At 36.2% G+C, this 20212-nt stretch overlaps 1 protein-coding gene across 2 annotated transcripts in view; it reads right to left on the reverse strand.

The window, feature by feature from the left end:
• SPPL2A (signal peptide peptidase like 2A) overlaps positions 9694-20212 on the reverse strand; it is a 58459-nt gene continuing 47940 nt past the window's right edge. The window contains exon 16 of one of the 2 annotated variants that reach the window (XM_018054191.1): positions 9694-13552. In XM_018054191.1, coding sequence (XP_017909680.1) covers positions 13478-13552 — 75 coding nt within the window. In that variant the 3' untranslated portion in view covers positions 9694-13477. The remainder of the gene's footprint in view (positions 13553-20212) is intronic. The other variant, XM_018054189.1, reaches the window with a different exon arrangement.

The following is a 20212-nucleotide window of genomic DNA, read 5'->3' on the forward strand; positions in this document are numbered from 1 at the left end:
AGAAACATTAACATTTCATGAAGGGAGCATGGAATTAGGAAAAACATATCTAAAAAGACTCCATAGTGGACTGATCATGAAAAAAAGTATGAGAAACACTGGTCTAGTGGGACTAGAGATGGATACAAGCCTAACTCATACTAAAGATAAACGTCTTAGTAGCTGCGTTAGTCAACCTCCCATAGGACGCTCAATGTTCCTCATTTCCTGGTATTCTCACTCTTGTGTAGTTTCCTTCCACAATGAATAGGGCTGATCAGTGTAATCAATGGGATACTGTGAAAATGGCAATGTGTGACTTCTAAGCTTGGCCATAAGAGACATTTTGGCTTCCCCCTGACTCTTTTAGATCACTAATTCTGGGGGAAAGCAGCTGCCATGTCATGAAGACACTCAAGCAGCCTCTGAACTGGTACATGTGACAAGGGACTGAGACCTCCCAAAAACCAGTACCACTTACTGGCAAAAAATGTGGAGCTGCAGGAATGGAAAATAGTACTGACACTTTGGAAGATAGTATGACAAAAACTAAATGTACTCTTTTGATAGGATCCAGCAATTGTTATCTTTGGTATTTACGCAAATGAGGTAAAAACTTTTGTCCATGTAAAAATATGCAAAATAGTTGTTAGTAACAGCCTTATTCAGGATTGCCAAATAATCAGTTTGTGTTTCATTAAATGGATAGAGAAACTAACTGTGGTACATCCACACAATAGAATATTATTCTGTGATAAATGAATTATCATGCCATGAAAAGACATAGAGGAAACAAATATTTTTTAAGAAAAAGAAGCAAGTCTGAAAGGCTACAAACTGTATGATTCCAATTCCATGTCATTCTGGAAAAGGCAAAATTAGGGAAATGTTTAAAAGTTAGTGATTGCCAGAAGTTTGAAAGGAGAGAGGGAGGGATGTATAGATGGAGGACAGGGCATGTTGAAGCAATGAACTAGTCTGTATGATAGGGTAATGTGGATACATGTCATTATACATTTGTCAAAACCATAGAATATACAACACAGAGTGAATCCCAATGTAAATAATGAGCTTTAATTAATAATAAGATATCAATATTGGTTTATCAATTGTGACTAATGTACAACACTAATGCAAGATGTTAATAGTAGGGGAAACTCGGGAGAGGGGGAGGGTTTTGAAAGGGGTGTAAGAGAACTCTATACTTTCTCACTCAATTTTTCTATAAATGTAAAACTACTCTAAAGATAAAATGTATTAATTTAAAAAAATCATATTGGGAAATTAGAATAGAAACACAAGTCAAGGACAGAAAAAGAACATAAAATTTCCTATTTGGGAGACTTCCCTGACAGTCTAGTGTGTAAGCTCCATACTTCCAATGCAAGAGGCATGGGTACAATTTCTGGTCGGGCAAATAAGATTCCACATGCTGCATGCAAGGCCAGAGAAATTTTTTTTTTCCAATTTTGAAGAAGAGTTTACTTTTCTTAAGTGAATGGTGATGAGTATCAAATAATATTTAAAATCCAAGTGATAAAGTTTATATTTAAAAGTTTCTAAATTTTAAATATTTTGTTAACTACATTTATTGCAAATATCTTAAATTATGATAAAATATGTGAGTTACATAGTGCTTTTTTACACTGAAACATTTTATTGCGATATAATTGACATGTAATGTTTTATTAGTTTCAGGAGTACAACATAATGATTTAATATATGTATATATTACAGAATGTTTGCCACAATAAGTATAGTTAACCCATCCATCCCTAATAGCTTTTCAAATTTATTTTAAGTGATATGCAAACAAAAATATCTGAAGACCATTATTTCAAAGCTCTTTTATTGTTTTGGAAGGAAATAGAGACAGCCATTCTGTTTTAGACTTCCAGTTTCATAAGTACATTAAAAAAATTAAGAACCGAGAGAAAAGAAATAGATTATATAGCTCCCAAACTGTAAAGAGGAGAAATGGATTAAAACAAAAACAAAAGCTCAGTCAATCCAAATAATGTCAATGATTAGCCCACAATTTCTTCTTTGTTTTTATAATTTAAATTTGTTAACAAATATATACAATATTTGGTGTTCCATTTACATTTAGAAATTTTCAGAAGCACATTTTGTTGATTTAAACTCATCAACAGCTACTGTAGGGATGTGGCAACAGTAAAGCAACTATTTTAAACATTAGCATACAAAAAAAATAAACATTAGCAGATTCTTTGTGGCTTTTGGGTATTTAATAGTAAAGAGGCTTAATTTTAACCTAGAAAAATATATTTTTGGAATGCTGTAAGTTTATTGTAAGTTATATCTAAAGCGACCAATAAGTAGTACAGTTTATAAAGGATGAATATCTCTGACACTAGCCAGGTTTTATGATTTCCTACAATTATTTTAAACATGTTTCACCTTGACATCAACACAAATAAGTATAGAGGTTTATATGCAGATAAGTAAAAGTAAGCTTCATAGTAAAACAATTGGAAAGCATCAGGAGTCCTTACTTCTGAACATTGAATAGTGAGCATTTGTTGGGTGGTTTCTCCCTCTCAGGTATTGCTCTATTCACTCAATGTGTATTAAATCCTCTGAACTCTATGAACTAGACACTATTATTTTCATCCTTATTATACAGAGGAGGAAACTGAGGCACAAGGCAGAGAAAGGGTTTCAACCAAGGCAGTCTAATTCCAGAGTTTATGTCTTTAACCCTTATGCTACATTACCTCTTATGGCAGTAAAACACAGCTGAGAAATCTGTCACTAATAATAGAGATCAGTTTATATATGATTCAGTCTTTCACAAAATCTCTTCCTCAAACTAATTAATGAGCTAATCAAGATTCTTTGTTTACTTCACTAGGTCCAAATATTGGCTTACATAATTGTTTTCACATTAATCACACTCTGACTTCTCCCTGAACGGTTTTGCCACCAGCGTGAAGTCCCTGGGCAACTGAGAAAGGAACAGTGTGACTCAAAGTTGAAAAACATGGACAACATATGAATTAAAACAATTAATATTGATTAAGGTATTAAAACAATTAAAAAGAGAGCCAATACATGAAATGTTTACTTTATGTACAATTTCCCTGTCATGTAAATTAGACCCTCATAAATGTTTGGCAAATCCTTTGTTTGTATAAGCAGAGTGATTAAACCAGTTCCAAGAAATTTTGTTGTACTTTGAATTGAGGATTAATGGATTTTCTTTCTTAGACATTCTTTCAAAATAATTAACTTGTTTTGTAAGAGGAAAGCTTATAAAATGGCACCAAAAATACCAGGAATGTTTCAAATATTAATCTTTAACCCCAATAGCTTATTACAGTGCCTGGCATATCATAGGTATTTAATAAATAGTTCTTGAATAATTGAGATGGTGAAAATCAGGCTTCTTCAGTTAGAGCATATGCATACATGCTATGGACATGATGCCATTATCACATTGAAAAAAATAATTATTTGATATCATTTTATATCTAGTTCATAACCAAATTTTCCCAGTTGACTCACAAATGTCTTATTTAGTTGGTTTACTGAATTGGCATCCAAATAAGTTGGATCCCAATTCAATAAATGTGAGATTTGGGTGTCACATTACAGAAGTTTCTTCTAATTTAGAGCAGCTCTTTGTTTCACAAATTTCTCCCCTGTACTATTGATTTATTACAAGAGCCAATTCAATTGTCCTTGAGAATGTTGCATATTCTGTAAGTTTCCTCCCTCAAGCATCATTTAAGGTCTTCATCCTCCATATTTCCCACTGTTAGAAGTTCATACTCTAGATTTGATGAGATTTCAGGTTATCTTTTTTTTCCAAGAACACTTCATGGTGCTTTGTGCTTCACACTGCACCACGTTGAAAGGCCCGTGATGCCTAGTCATCACACTTTTAGTAATGCCGCTGCTTACTGCTGCCATGCTGCACTCAGCCACGTCCCACTCTTTGTGACCCCACGGACGGTAGCCCACCAGGCTCAGGCAAGAATACTGGAGTGGGTTACCATTTCCTTCTCCAGGGATTTTGGCAATCCAGGGATCAAACCTGTGTCTTCTGTATTGGCAGGCGAATTCTTTATCGTCAGGGAAGCTCTTTTAGTAACGCTAACATTTATCAGTGATGTCAGGTGCTGACACCTTAAGCCCTCCTCTCATCTAATGGTTTTATACACTGATAATTATTGCCTAAACCAATTATTTCATTTGGAATTACAAAATTGTTATTTTCTAATCCTATCATTCATGAAGAGTCACATATCTCTACTTCATGTAGCTGGGCAATTTTTTTTCCCCTGGCTCTGGAAGAAGAACGAGGTTTGTTCTTTGGAGAGAGTAAAACAGATGTCTTTGACTTGGATGATACCCATTAAAATAAAGGATGTGTATCAGTAACACACTGAAAATGGTGTTTGAGTGAATGTTTGCAAGTAGAATGCTGAGACTCTCAACACTTTCCCTACCACATGATTCCAGGAGACTGGAAGACACTTTTCTGAGCAATCTGATCAGCCCCAAGAGAAAACATTCAAATATACTGGGGTTGGGGTTTCCTGATAGCAGAGCCAGATTATCCTACAATGCAACTGTCATTTAATAAACCACTTATGTGCTCAGAGTGTCCAACTGTATTTTTAGTATCATACTATTAAACATGAGCAGAAAACTAATGATTATCTTCTCTTTGAAGAAAGCTTCTAAGATATACCACACAAAAATGGAATTGGAAAAAATAAATGGTGGTTATATACAAGGGACAATTTCAAAAACAAACAAACAAAAACCCTATTAATATTTTCAGAGCATTAAAAGAATATACAGCATTAATGAAACAGCAGTAAGATATAATAAAAAATAAAATGTCAGAGAGCAAAAAGCAAATAATGATCTCTTGGAAATTTTAACATGATAGCAAAAATAAATTCAATAAAAGGATTAGATGTTAAGGAAATCTTCCAGATAACGAGGCAAAAAGACAAAAAGTAAAATATTTGAGAAGAAAAGTAAGACAGGAGGTAAAAAATCAATATAATTAGGGATTCCAGAAAGAAAAAAGCAGAGAAAATGAAGGGAATCAACTAATTTAAGAAAATATTCCCCAATTGAAAAACAGAGCTTACTAGGCAGAAGGGACCCATGGCAAGATCAGCATAATGGATGAAAATAAATCCATTCTAAGCATACTTTGGAACATATTTATACTAAAAAGCATCCACTTTTTATCTAAAATTTAAATTTAAATGGGCATCCTGTATTTTACCTGGGAAATCTACATTGACCTTATCATTACCAATATTGTCAGTTCCTCATAATTTCCATTTCTATCAGTTTACCTGGACTACCACTGCCATCTATTCAACTTTTTCTGCTTTCCCAAACTCAACAATCATTCAACACTGTAGGGACCTACGATTATTATAGGGACCCACATTTATCCTAACACCTTTTCACTATCATTTACAACCACTACCACCACCCCACCACCCCCCATACTGTGCCTCAAATCCTCATGTTCTTTACCCAGTTAAAATTCATGGTTAATAAGTTATATTCACTCCTTCACACACATCCTAAATTCATTCCCTTGTTCCTCTTTTGCTTTCAGGAATTTGCTTGACTAAATCACAGCCCTGGTTCTATTCAATATTACACCTTATCTTTAGTTACTGGGGACAAACCCTCCATAGTCCTATTTAATGCAAACCTTTCTACTTGGACACTAAGTTCCATAACCTCTGGCCTACTTAAGTATATAAACTTAGTTAATTCTCCAATCTCTTGCCAACATCATCAAAATATCACCTTTTATTGGATCCCCATCAACATTCTCCCAAAGAAAAGGCAATGCCAAAGAATGCTCAAACTACCACACAATTGCACTCATCTCACATGCTAGTAAAGTAATGCTTAAAATTCTCCAAGTCAGGCTTCAGCAATACGTGAACCATGAACTTCCAGATGTTCAAGCTGGTTTTAGAAAAGGCAGAGGAACCAGAGATCAAATTGCCAACATCCGCCAGATCATCGAAAAAGCAAGAGTTCCAGAAAAACTGTGAAGAAAGCTGAGTGCCGAAGAATTGATGCTTTTGACATGTGGTGTTGGAGGAGTCTTGAAAGTCCCTTGGACTGCAAGGAGATCCAATCAGTCCATCCTAAAGGAGATCAGTCCTTCCATCAGTCGTTGGAAGGACTGATGTTGAAGGTGAAACTCCAATACTTTGGCCACCTGATGTGACGAGCTAACTCATTTGAAAAGACCCTGATGCTGGGAAAGATCGAAGGCAGGAGGAGACGGTGATGACGGAGGATGAGATGGTTGGATGGCATCACCGACTCAATGGACGTGGGTTTGGGTGGACTCCAGGAGTTGGTGATGGACAGGGAGGCCTGGAGTGCTGCGGTTCATGGGGTTGCAGAGTCGGACACGACTGAACTAAACACCAACATTCAAAAATGCTGTGATTTCTCCCCTTGTCAATACCCGACTCCCATTCCAAACTTATTTCTTGACCCATTCCTCTCCTTCCTTTTACAGTGGAACTCTGTAAAGGAATATATTTGTTCTTTCCACATTTATCTCTTTCCATTCCAGTGATACCTAAACTGACATTTGACGGGTATGTAGGTGATGGCTGAGTATGAAAGGTGGGCCTGTGCACAGAAGAGCTTCTTAGGAAGAGTGTAAGGGGCAGGAATGATGTAGAGGAAAATAATGGGAAATTAAGTTAGAAAGGGGGCTTCCAGATGGCTCAGAGGGTAAACAATCTGCCTACAATACAGGAGACACAGGAGAGACGGGTTTGATTCCTGGGTTGAAAAGATCCCCTGGAGGGAGAAATACTGAGAAATACTCCAGTATTCTTGCCTGGAAAATCCTGTGGACAGGAGTCTGGCAGGCTACAGTCCATGGGGTCACAAAGAGTTGGACATGACTGGGCACATGGCATAGGGGAGTTAGGAACAGGGACTAGAAAACCACGTTAAGGAAACTAGACCGTTCTTAAACAAATTTGGTGCTATTACAGGTTTTTTTTTTAAACACTTGAGTTTGCATGATCAGATTTTCATCTTAGAAAAATCACTGGCAAGTGATGTGGAAAGGGAACTGACAGTGACATTAACATCTGGAAGACCAACTAAAAGTCTATTACAGTACAGGTGAATTAAATTGAGTCAAATTGAGTTGTTGGCAGTGGGGATGATGAGTACTAGAATTCTTTGAGAGACGTTTGGAAGAGTATGGAGAGGACTTGGCCCTTCTATTTGCCTGTTTTATTTCTCTGCACTGAAAGGGGCTGGAGTAGAGTTAACAGAGAAAATAATAAGTGAGGATTCAACTGAAGTTTCAAGTGAGGATTCATCTGTAAAAAAAAAAAAATTACTTGGTTTTCTAAAGCTAGCAGAATCTATTAGTAGGTAACTATTAATTAGAACCCAATTGATACCTTTCCCACTTAGTTAGAGAGGTGATCCTATGATCTAAATTGGAAAGTTGTTTTTAACATAATAACATGTCAAATAGTAATTTTCAGCCAGGGGTAAGAACTATTTACCCCAATCTCCTAAAAGAGCTGTTAAGAATTACTGCCTTCCTCTCATTTACAGAGCTCTCTCCAGAATTCTGCTGAATCTGGCTATTGCTGCAAGTGCAAAGTGTCTACTCTAAGAGCTCATATGCAGGTTGTTGAAATTTCCAAATTTTTACCAAGAATACTTTATCATCAGGGTTGCCTGGAATTGGACATTGTTTTCCATTGTTAATGCCCTTCAGTGATACATTATTTTTATTTTTGCTTTTTTTTTTGGCCTTGCCACTCAGCTTATGGGATCTTAGTTCCCTGACCAGGGACTGAGCTGGGACCCGCAGTGAAAGCACTCAGTTCAGTCCTAACTAGTGGACCACCAGGGAATTTCCACTTTTGCTTTAATTTTTTTGTGGGACTTTTGGTTAAGGGTGACAAGAAATATTGAAAACTTCTGACATCGATTCTAGATTCTTCAGGCAATTATAGAAATGGGAATGAGCTTAAAAAATTAAGTTTTACTGCTATTTTCTAGCAAAGTAAAATGAATTTCAAGCTAATAAGCATAATTTATAAGGAAAATAAATTTGAAGATAAAAAACATGACAACTGGGGAACTTCCTTGGCTGTCCAGTGGTTAAGACTCTATGCTTCCACAGCAGAGGGGACACGTTCTATCCCTAGTCAGGGAACTAAGATCTGTATGCTGCATGGTGTGACCAAAAAATAAAAAAATAATAAAAAATAAATTAAAAACATGACCATTGGTTAAATATTTCTCTCTTTAGTCCCACTATACATTATACTGTTTACAAGGCTTAGTGCCTAAACAGTTGGACACGACTGAGCGACTTCACTTCAGTACCTGAAGAAAATGGTATGAGTATTTTATTAACCATCTATTAGTATGAATACCTATTTAGAGGGGAGTAATTCAGTATTTTTTATGATTTGTATTTTGAATCTTAATAGATGTATATTGTCGGGGTCTGTGTGTGGGTTGGAAAAGAATTTCCAGTCATGAGGCAGAATGAGAGAAAAACCAAGTTTATGAGTGAGAGACCCTGTTAGAACAGCGGGCTGGCTCAAGGGAAAGCCAACCCCTTTCACAGGTCAGTAGTCAATTTTTATAGCCTCAAGACAGAAAATTCCTACTGGAAGGGAGACATTAGGTGATTGGCTAGGATGCTAGAGGGTGGGTATTTTACCTAGTATGGGGTTAGGGAACCGGCTGATTTAGATACTAAGGCTCATGGCAACAGCTGCTATGGGGCTTGGTCACTTTCAGAGATTTTTCTTCTGTGATCCTGGCATGCTTCAGTCCATGGGGTCACAAAGAATCGTACGTGACTGAGCGACTGAACTGAACTGAACTGAACTGACCTTGGAATAGGGCTCCATATATCTATGACAGAAAATGTAAGTGGTACAAGAGTATACAGTGAAAAATAAGTCTCTCTCTCACTGCTGTGCTCAAGCCATCATAATCCCTCTCTTTCCAGTTTCTTATGCATCTTTTCCGTTTCAGGTATATGGACCTGTGGAATGAAACAAAATCCCTTCCCAGATGACGCTAGTGGTAAAGAAACCTGCCTGCCATGGGGCTGTAAAGAGACATGGGTTCTACCCTTAACTCAGGAAGATCCCCTGGAGGAGGGCATGGCAAACCACCCCAGTATTCTTGCCTGGAGAATCCCTTGGACAGTGGTGCCTTATGGGGTACAATCCATGGGGGTGGCAAAAAGTCAGACACGACTGAAGCGACTTTAACGCATAGAGGGGATAGGACTTCTTAACACGTGGTCAAGACATATATCTGGGCCATCCACATGCGAGTTAAAAAAACAAAACAGTACAATGGCAGCAGGAATCTTAGTAACTTGTGAGAATATCAGCAAAGCTGCAAATGCTAGGGATATTCATTACAAAGGGTTTGATAATTTCTTGGTTTTAAAAAAAGTCTATATATACATCAATTTAATAAATACTTATTAAGGGTCATTACATATCAATATAAATTTCTCATAAATGATATTTGTGGAATCTAGGTTATGGATAATTTGTCAGAGTTAAAATAACGACACATTTTTGTGATTATTATTATTTTTATCTTATGTGAACATGATCTAGTAGCTTTCAGTTCATTTTCAATTATTTTTCAAATGAAAACAAAATCAAATTTTATTTTAAAATAGAATTTATTGAATACATAGTGAATTCAATACATTAAAAAAACTTTTTCTTGTCGGTATTGGCACATAATGAAGAGATTCAAAGCACAGCCAAATTAACACTTCGAAATTTTTAAAATCATGTTCCATAAAAAAATAAAGCCTAGTAGTGTTATAAAAGTACTAATTTATACTAACATATCAAAGGGTTAAAAGAAAAGAATTCCACACTCAAAACTTCATTTAAGAAGTAAAAATTCAATCATGTATTTAAAATAGGTTCTCATGTGATAAAAAGACAACAGAAAGTATAAAAGGGGCCAAACCTACCTAATTTATACTGACCTGTCTCACTGGGAAATCCTATAGGCTGACCAGGTAAATTTTAGATATTGAAAAAAAAAATCCATGTTCTGAAGGAAAAGCAGTTGTTTATGATACATTTTATGCCTAATCAAAGAAATACATGATGACATTAAATATTCTACATTTTTTCTTTTAGTTGTCCATTAATTGCCAACAATGTAGGACTTTTCTAAAAAACCTAGTTTAAAATATTTTCCCCCACGAACATTTTCTTAGATACAAAAGCTGTCCTTAATTATGGAAACATTAAACAAGGAAATTTATAACCTTTACTGTAATATGGCCACTATAATACTCTTATGATCAAATCATAAGTACTACATAATTTCTCTCAAATTCTAAAATGTTCAGTGATTTGATTCAGACCTCCTGAATTTACAGAGTATCTTTCTTGCAGGAAGCAAAAAATGATTTTTGTTCAAGACTTTGATTTTATTTTCATTACCCTCCCTATCCCCTTTAGAGTTACCTCTGAGGTAAATAGAGCACTGAAAACATCAACAAATTTTTAAACTACAAAACTGGTTATCTGGCATCATTTTGAATAAATTCAGCATATTCCCTTGTTAATGGGAAAATACAAAGCCTTCAAACTAGTATAATCCACTAGTTTGAAAAGCAATTTCTATTTTTGAAGTCTCATTAACTGAGATTAGGTTGAAATTTTAGAGACAAATATTAAATAAATTAGTTCAAATATTAAAATAAATTTTGCTTATACCTAAGGCAGAAATTGGGCTTTCCAGGTGATGCTAGTGGTAAAGAACCTGCCTGCTGATGCAGGATACACAAGAAATGCAGGTTTGATCCCTGGGTCGGGAAGATCCCCTGGAGGAGAGCATTGCAACCCACTCCAGTATTCTTGCCTGGAGAATCCCATGGACATAGCCTGGTGGGCTAATGCCCATAGGGTCACAAAGAGTCGGACATGACTGAAGTGACTTAGCACATATGCACACAAGGCAGAAATTAAAAAAGCAAAAGAAAACTGCAAAGCTCATTTGTATTTACTACAAATGTACCATTTCATCAAAATCTCTATGAACACGTAACTAAAATCAGTGAATGCCAACAGCAGGGCTAAAACTCTTCCTTCAAAAGAAAAATAAATTGCTGAGTCTACTAATAAGATATTGCTAATCTAAAAAAATCTACAACTAGAAGAAAACAATGTAGCAGATTATCAAAGTCCTTTCCCACAAAACTCATATTTACCTTTGTTGAACTGAAGTAAAAATCATCTACTTTTATAGTTTGAGAAAGAAATGATACAGTCTTCTAAAGGCAAATTTTCATCTTTCCTATCCTCTGTTCATATTTTGATTCCCCAAATAAAATCTGCACTTCACTGTAATTTTTATAAATATTTTCAGTTCAGTTGCTTGAAAGGTTAAGTAATATAAAGTTGATACTGAAGACAGAGAAACTCAAGGAATTTCACTTCTTGTTTTTTCTATTTAATCAGTAAGATTTAAATAGCAAACTAGAACAAGATTTTACCTTCTTACTAGTGGTTGGATAAAGTAGAATTTGTATCAAAGAACTAAAATTCCAGATTTCTAGGTATAAAATTTTCTGTAACATTCTTCATAAAATGTGGTCGAAGTTGTTGAATATCCTAAAGCTGGAATAAGAGTGCAGATAACTTTACTTAAAAAAGCTGTATTTTGGCAAACTTTTTATTGATATTATAAATGAAAATATAGTTGGGAGCTTTCACCTGGCACTTAATCTGTTCTTCTCTCTATCTGAGTCTGCCAAATAAATTAGATTCTTTGGAAAAAATTCAAACTTGATATTATGCAGGCAAAATCAACATGAACTCTTACTTGTCAGATACTTATTTGTCATTTGCCATAAATCAAGTGACCCATAAGTCTATTAAGTAGAAAGAAGGGCTGTCAAGGGAGCTTCTATATCTGTAAATTACTCAGTAACTTAACAATCTGGGAAGATATCAATGAATCAAAAGCATCTAATTCCCTCAAATGCTAAATTTAGATCAAACATCAAAGGTTTGATCTACTTTTGAGAGGTGTTAGCTTTATCTTTTAATCAGTTGAACTGGCCTTAGAATGAAAAATCGTAGATGTGTTCACATATCTTATACATTATTTACAGAGAAATACAAAATCTTGCTGTCTTTGCAATCACTTTTCGGAGATTTCTTAAGAGAAAAGAATAGAAAATAGACAATTTGACCTATGACTCACAGGATAATGTTCAAGTTCACATAAGAGATTAAACAAAGAATGAGAAAATTTTTTCAAGTTGGAAGGTACCAGAGTGATTACTTGGTCTAACATACTCATTTTGCAGATGAGAAAACTGGGATACAATTGCATTGAGCTAATAAAATTTACTCAAACTCTGTAATTAAATTGAGACTAACACCCGGTATCCTGTCTTCTGTCTCCAATTCTTTCCTCTGAAGCACAGTTTGTATATTAGTAAACCATGCTTCACCCAAATTTTAAAAAGCTAACAGTGGTCTCCTATGGGGAAAGGAGTAGGAATTAGGGGAGGAAAGGTAGAGGAAGGGATTATTAGAGATGTTAATACTCAAACAATGAGTCATATGTATTAATATATAATTTGCTAAGAAAAATAGTTTTTATAAAATATTAAGTCTTAATCTGAACATTAGCAGATCCAAACTTCAGAGATCAGAAATACCATAGTGGAATTACAGGTTAGTTTAGAAATTTAAGCTACATCTTCAAGGAAACAGAAGACCACTGAAAAATGTGGATTTCAATTTTTGTTTCCTTTCAAATGACTAGTTTTATATGTCTCTCTATAAATGGAAAAATATTCTAATATAACACATATGCAATCTGAAGTAATTTAGGTTCTCAAGTTTAAAAAAGGATTGGGATTTTTTAAAACTCATGCTATAAAAATACACTTTTATCTATATTCCTAAATCATATATTTCTAACCTCTGCAGTGATAAAAGGTTCAAAATTCCACTGCTGAACTGCCTTCTTGAATGATCTTAAACAGTTAGTTCTATAGAGCATAAAGTCTGCATAATTCTTTACAGTAAAATCTGCTCAGAAACTCACTTTGACAAATACTTTTATCTATCATTAGAGTTGAAAGAAACAGACTTCAGTAAGACAGGTACAGGGGTAGGTGAAGAGTTTGTTTTTTTTTTTTTATAAAAATATACTATATATAATAGATCCTGAAAATTACACAGACCATATGCTTTTATTTAATGTGAAGGCACAACTTTAACATAGTTAAAAGCAATTGTATTTTAATCATTTATCATGTAATTGTCAGTACCAGCTCTTACAGATACATATTTGCAAGCATATCATTGAAGTTTCTTTCAGATTGTCAAATTCAAAAGTCAATTTAAAAAGCCAAACTCTATTTGTAGAAAATCAATCGACACATTATTGCATGTCCATGATATTATTGTTGGATGATCTGTTCACCAGCAGTCCCAGGGTTTTCTTCATTTGTTGCATAGTCCAGATGGTCCATCATCTAGGCATAAATAAAGGATGTTAGGAAACGTAAATTTTCAACTTGCCCCGTCACTAATTTGGCAAAAGGATTATGAGTTGTTTTTTTTTTTAAAAAGACACAGAGTGTTCCACTGAACCAAGCACTCCTTTTGGAGCAATGTACTGTTTCCACAGCCACATTCCTCAGGACGTGCTCAGGGTGACAACTCCTTCAGGAAGGCTAATCATTGGACTCAGGGCCAATCTGATAGGTGCTTGGATCTTCCAAGTGCTTGGATCTGGATCTTCCACTACTTCCATCTCCCAATATGAATATCATCCTGCTGTGGCAGTGGAGACTCCACTACAAGGAGTTTCCACTTAGGAAACTATTTCAAGCAGTGTCCACTCCTGGAGGTGGAAAACTAAAACTGGTTCCACAAATCACTATGCTGGATCAGGGACAGTGTACCCTGGTTGATGCCTTGAATACTGACCTTAGGATAATTTAAAAATAACACGTGAAATTTTTAAAAGACTGTATGAAAAAAATTTCCACTAAGAATAAAGAAATTAAAAGTACTTAAAGGTCAAATGATATCTAAAAACAAAATCAATACATTTGCTATAGACTATTTTAGCAGAATTACCAGTTAAAACTTTTCTCAAATAATCACTTCAATTCTTCTCATATTCTCATTAAAGTCTTATCATATTTGGGAATAAAGAAAGAAACTGCTTAAATATTTTCAGTGTTTTTACCCTGTTCTTCATATAAAACTACCTAAAAATAGAAAAAAAAATACTTCATGTCTTTCTGAAGACTGTCAAAGATTTTTAGATTAGTGATTAAATTTAAATACTGGATTTAGAAAAGGCAGAGAAACCAGAGATCAAATTGCCAACATTTGCTGGATCATCGAAAAAGCAAGCGAGTTCCAGAAAAACATCTACTTCTGCTTTATTGACTATGCCAAAGCCTTTGATTGTGTGGATCATACTAACCTGGGAAATTCTTAAAGAGATGGAATACCAGACCACCTGACCTGCCTCTTGAGAAATCTGTATGCAGGTCAAGAAGCAACAGTTAGAACTGGACATGGAATAAAAGACTAGTTCCCAATTGGGAAAGGAGTATGTCAAGGCTGTATATCGTCACCCTGCTTACTTAACCTATAAGCAGAGTATCATGAGAAATGCCAGGCTGGATGAAGCACAAGCTGGAATCAAGATTGCTGGGAGAAATATCAATAACCTCAGATATGTAGATGATACCACCCCTTATGGCAGAAAGCGAAGAAGAACTAAAGAGTCACTTGATGAAAGTGAAAGAGGAGAGTGAAAAAGTTGGCTTAAAACTCAACATTCAGAAAACTAAGATCATGACATCCAATCCCATCACTTCATAGCAAATAGATGGGGAAACAATGAAAACAGTGACAGATTTTATTTTCTTGGGCTCCAAAATCACTGCAGATGGTGACTGCAGTCATAAAATTAAAAGACACTTGCTCCTTGTAAGAAAAGCTATGACCAACCTAGACAGCATATTAAAAACCAGAGACATTACTCTGCCGACAAAGGTCCGTCTAGTCAAAAAGCTACGGTTTTTCCAGTAGTCATGTATGGATGTGAGAGTTGGACTATAAAGAAAGCTGAGCGCCGAAGAATTGATGGTTTTGAACTGTGGTGGTGGAGAAGACGCTTGAGAGTCCCTTGGACGGCAAGGAGATCCAACCAGTCAATCCTAAGGGAAATCAGCCCTGAATAATCATCGAAAGGATTGATGCTGAAACTGAAACTCCAATACTCTGGTCACCTGATACAAAGAACTCACTCATTGGAAAAGACCCTAATGCTGGGAAAGATTGAAGGCGGGAGGAGAAGGGGACAACAATGGATGAGATGGCTGGATGGCATCACTGACTCAATGGACATGAATTTGAGTAAGCTCTGGGAGTTGGTGACGGACAGGGAAGCCTGGTGTGCTGCAGTCTATGGGGTTGCAAAGAGTTGGACACGACTGAGCAACTGAACTGAACTGATGCACTTTTTCCCTTCTCCTTCATCAAGAAGCAGAAGACAAGCAAGATAACTATTCCTAATTTAAAAACTGAGTCTAAAATCTTTACTGTTTTTTTGGAAGAGGAAGCAGAGAAAAGAATAATTCCAAATGGGGTCTCTGGAACTTGCCAGACAAAGAAGAATACAAACATGAGCTGAAGCATTCAGTTGACAACTGTCTCAAGAGATGGAGTCAGCTTATACAACCCAAACCTGCTTATATTCCATGAGTCATTTCAAGCCCCTAAACAATCAGTTTTGTGGTCCTCTATTTGCCAAAGATATCCCTAAGATTACAGTAGTTGCATATTCATAGCACTTCTGGAGTAAGGGATCAAATCCCAAACCAAGATAGGTAATAGAAAAGATGAAGTTGTTGAAGAGCTGATTTTAGTTACAATTTAAATGAGAGAGGGAAAGGAGAAGCATATAAGATATATTTAGGCCCCTTTTTTTCTAGCAATTTAGACACTGGGTGTAAGAGGCTGGAGCTGTGGGGACAGAGAACTGAAGAATGGATGGTGGGGAAACACTTTCTTTTCCAAGACCTGCTGATCCTGATAACTGTCACCTAATGAAATAATAGTCTATACATAAGTTATATGCTTCTTCTTTCCTAATCCTTTGATACCTCATTGGCACTGTAATCTAATTCCTAAATAAAGAGATATATTTTAAAAAAACTTGTAAAACCAACTTATTGAGAGGTAATATCTCTACTCTGCATTTATTTTTCATCACTGACTTTTCAATAAAAACAGTACAGAAACAGAGAAGTGCAAACTTGAAACAGGTTTTTAAAAACACAACAAAAATTAACATAGGTAATAAAATTAACTGGCAAAATTCATGTAAATTGTTTTGTCATAATAAATAATTATTTTTTCATAGTAAATAATCAAGCTCAAGTTAGAAAGATGTCCTCTGAAATTGGGTCAGCTAACCCAGCATTTACTGATAGCTCTGACCCAATCTCCTGAAACAGTCTAATAAAAGCGCTCATGTTGCTGCAGTAACTGGAGAGCGGCTGATATTACAGCAGAGCTGTTGTAAGTATCTCTGTATTTTGATTTGTCAGTTACAGCTTGTGACTTCTAAAAATAATTAGAAGCACTAGTGACATTTAGCAGACACAAACCCACTGTTTACTGAATATTAAAAAACTGAAAACTTACTTCCCACCCATTGGAGGTTGCTGCATAAATCTAACTCCACTGATTTAGGATTAGAAACAAAAAAAAATTCTCCCCTAACAATTTTCTATTAATTGTTCCATGTGCCAGAATAATTATACCATGGCTTCAAGTTTCGCTCTAGAGAAAAAACACCTTAACTTTCTCTACACTCACTAGAAAATAAATGAAACTGAATACTGTAGCTCTTGAAGCAATCCAGAAAAAAAAGTTCATAAAAAATACAGGGTAAGTAGCTTTTAGCTATAGGAAAGAATATAAAATTAAGATACCCAAAGTAGTAGTATATTAGTGAAATCCTATAGAAAAACATTACTTCTCTTAATCAGATAAATTCATGGAAGGGTTAAAAGACTTTAAGTAAAATACTAAAGTATTTCTATGAAGTCTCTAAGTTTCAGCAATGAAAGACGTATAATTTGTCCTTTGAAAACAACACAAAAAGGTCATCAGGGCTACCCATGAATTAAAAATTTCCAGTGGAAGTCCTGCTTTCTGCTACTCTCACACTCAACTCTAATATCAGGGATTAGAATGTACCAAATGATAGCAGCATAAACAAATGTGCCATCACCTGAGATTCTGATTTTAATTTATATTACTTGCTTTACATTTGATTCTTTCAAACAGCAGCCAAAACTTTTGGCACTTTCAAAATGGTTATATATAAAGACTGTAGAGATATATAAGTCTCAGTTCAGTTCAGTCGCTCAGTAGTGTCCGACTCTTTGTGACCCCATGAATTGCAGCACACCAGGCCTCCCTGTCCATCACCAACTCCCGGAGTTCACTCAGACTCATGTCCATCGAGTCGGTGATGCCATCCAGTCATCTCATCCTCTGTCGTCCCCTTCTCCTCCTGTCCCCAATCCTTCCCAGCATCAGAGTCTTTTCCAATGAGTCAACCCTTTGCATGAGGTGGCCAAAATACTGGAGTTTCAGCTTTAGCATCACTCCTTCCAAAGAACACCCAGGACTGATTTCCTTTAGAATGGACTGGTTGGACCTCCTTGCAGTCCAAGGGACCCTCAAGAGTCTTCTCCAACACCACAGTTCAAAACCATCAATTCTTCGGTGCTCAGCTTTCTTCACAGTCCAACTCTCACAACCATACCTGACCACTGGAAAAACCATAGCCTTGACTAGATGGACCTTTGTTGGCAAAGTAATGTCTCTGCTTTTCAATATGCTATCTAGGTGGTTATAACTTTCCTTCCAAGGAGTAAGTGTCTTTTAATTTCATGGCTGCAATCACCATCCATAGTGATTTTGGAGCCCCCAAAAATAAAGTCTGACACTGTTTCCACAGTTTCCCCATCTATTTCCCATGAAGTGATGGGACCAGATGCCATGATCTTCATTTTCTGAATGTTGAGCTTTAAGCCAACTTTTTCACACTCCTCTTTCACTTTCATCAAGAGGCTTTTTAATTCCTCTTCACTTTCTGCCATAAGGGTACTGTCTAGTTTAGTATTTAAAAAGTGCCATACTTTTATAATACCTTATAACAATTCTGGTAATTTTTTGAAGGCTGCTAAAACACAGTCCAGAAATTTATACACACACACAAAAGTGATTAAAAAGGTCAGTGGATTAAGGACTGAACAGTCTAACTGCTTTGCATGAATAATATCAATAAACATAGACTAAGAACTTACAGTGTATAAAACAGTGTTACAAGCAGTGTGGGTTCCTAACACCTAGGAGCTAAATAGTGAGGGTGTGTGTGCTCAGTCATGTCTGACTCTTGTGACCCTATGGACTGTAGCCCATTAGGCTCCTCTGTCCATGGGATTTTCCAGGCAAGAATACTGGAATGGGTTGCCATTTCCTACTCCAGGAAATCTTCCCGACCCAGGGATTGAACTCACGTCTCATGTCGTCATTAGCAGGCGGTTTCTTTACCACTAGTACTACCTGGGGAGGCATTCCTTCATAAGTATCTACACTACAAGGCAGATGTTAATAAGTATTTAACGTCAAAGTCTAAAGAAAGTATGGGGAAAGGTGAACCTAATTTCAAATGGAGAACTCTTGGGTATCTGCTTAGAGATGGCAGATTTTGAGCTGGGAGTTATGTAAGAGATATTCTGGAAACAGACAATGGAGGTAGGAGAGAAGAGTAAAGTGTTAGCCCAAGAGATGAACCAGTAACTTCCTGAGAGCTGTCTTCAGGTCTGACCCTCGAGTCTCTCCTACACTAAGTTCAGACATAGCCTCCCTTTATTTTACCAGACTTGTTGAGGTTCCCTGTTCTACTTCCAAAGCCTCTGCCAGCCTTATCTGATTTCAACATCCACTTGCCTTTCAAAGCCTTGGGCTAATTTATCTCTTTAGATTAGATTCTCCTACCTGCCTGTAGATCCAAGCTCACTTGATGAATGAGGAGTCTTTAGAAACTAACTTGCCAGAACTGATGCCAAAGTCTATAATAATACTGTCTCGCACAAATAACAACATTCAAGCTAAATTAACTTGGACCTTAAAAGTTAGACAAAAGGAATGAGAGATTTTCTTTTTACATTAACAGAAGGCATTACATTCTATAACTTTTATAAATGCTGTGTGTGTGTGGTATCTGACTCTTTGTAACTTTATAGACAGTGGCCCACCAGGTTCCTCTGTCCATGGAATTCTCCAGGCAAGAATACTGGAGTGGGCAGCCATTCCCTTCTTCACATGATCTTCCCGACTCGGGGATCGAACCCAGGTCTCCTGCATTGCAGGCAGATTCTTTACCACCTGAGCCATGAGGGAAGCCCTAGTTGTAGGGAAAAATAGACTGCCTCCTGGCAGCAGTTTATAATATTCTGCAACTAGCTCGCCTAAAAGTTCAGCAAATGTCCATTCTTAATATTTTAAAATTTAGTGCACTGTGGGAAAATGACCATTTTAACAAAATCTTTTCTCTGAGGCTTATGATAAGTTAAGAAAGCAGATTTAACAAAGATCCAAAGTTTTAATATTCAAAACAGGAAAATGGAAATCAGTTAATGAAGTGAAAGATGATCACCAAAGCAACAAGTTAAACCAAAACAAAAAAACTCAATTCATACAAATAATACTAGCAAATACATTTATAGTGCTAATGATGTGCCAGGTACTGTGCTAAGCAGTTTGCATTTGTTACAACAACCCTGTGAGGTAGGCTGATTCCCATCCCATTGGAGGAAACTGAGGCACTGAGAAGTTAAGTAACTTGCCTAATGTCACATTACTAATAATTAACAAAACTTCAAACTTAGGTGGTCTGGGACCAGATTCCATGCTGTAACTATGTGGTATTTGTATTCTGAATGTCTTACCTAATGAAATTATGTGTGTGCGTGTGTGTGTGTTAGTCCACTCAGTCGTGTCCAACTCTTTGGGACCTCGTGGACTGTAGCCCACCAGGCTCCTCTGTCCATGGGATTCTCCAGGCAAGAATACTAGAGTGGGATGCT

This window comes from Capra hircus, chromosome 10 (assembly GCF_001704415.2).
Source record: "Capra hircus breed San Clemente chromosome 10, ASM170441v1, whole genome shotgun sequence".
Classification (NCBI taxonomy): domain Eukaryota; kingdom Metazoa; phylum Chordata; class Mammalia; order Artiodactyla; family Bovidae; genus Capra; species Capra hircus.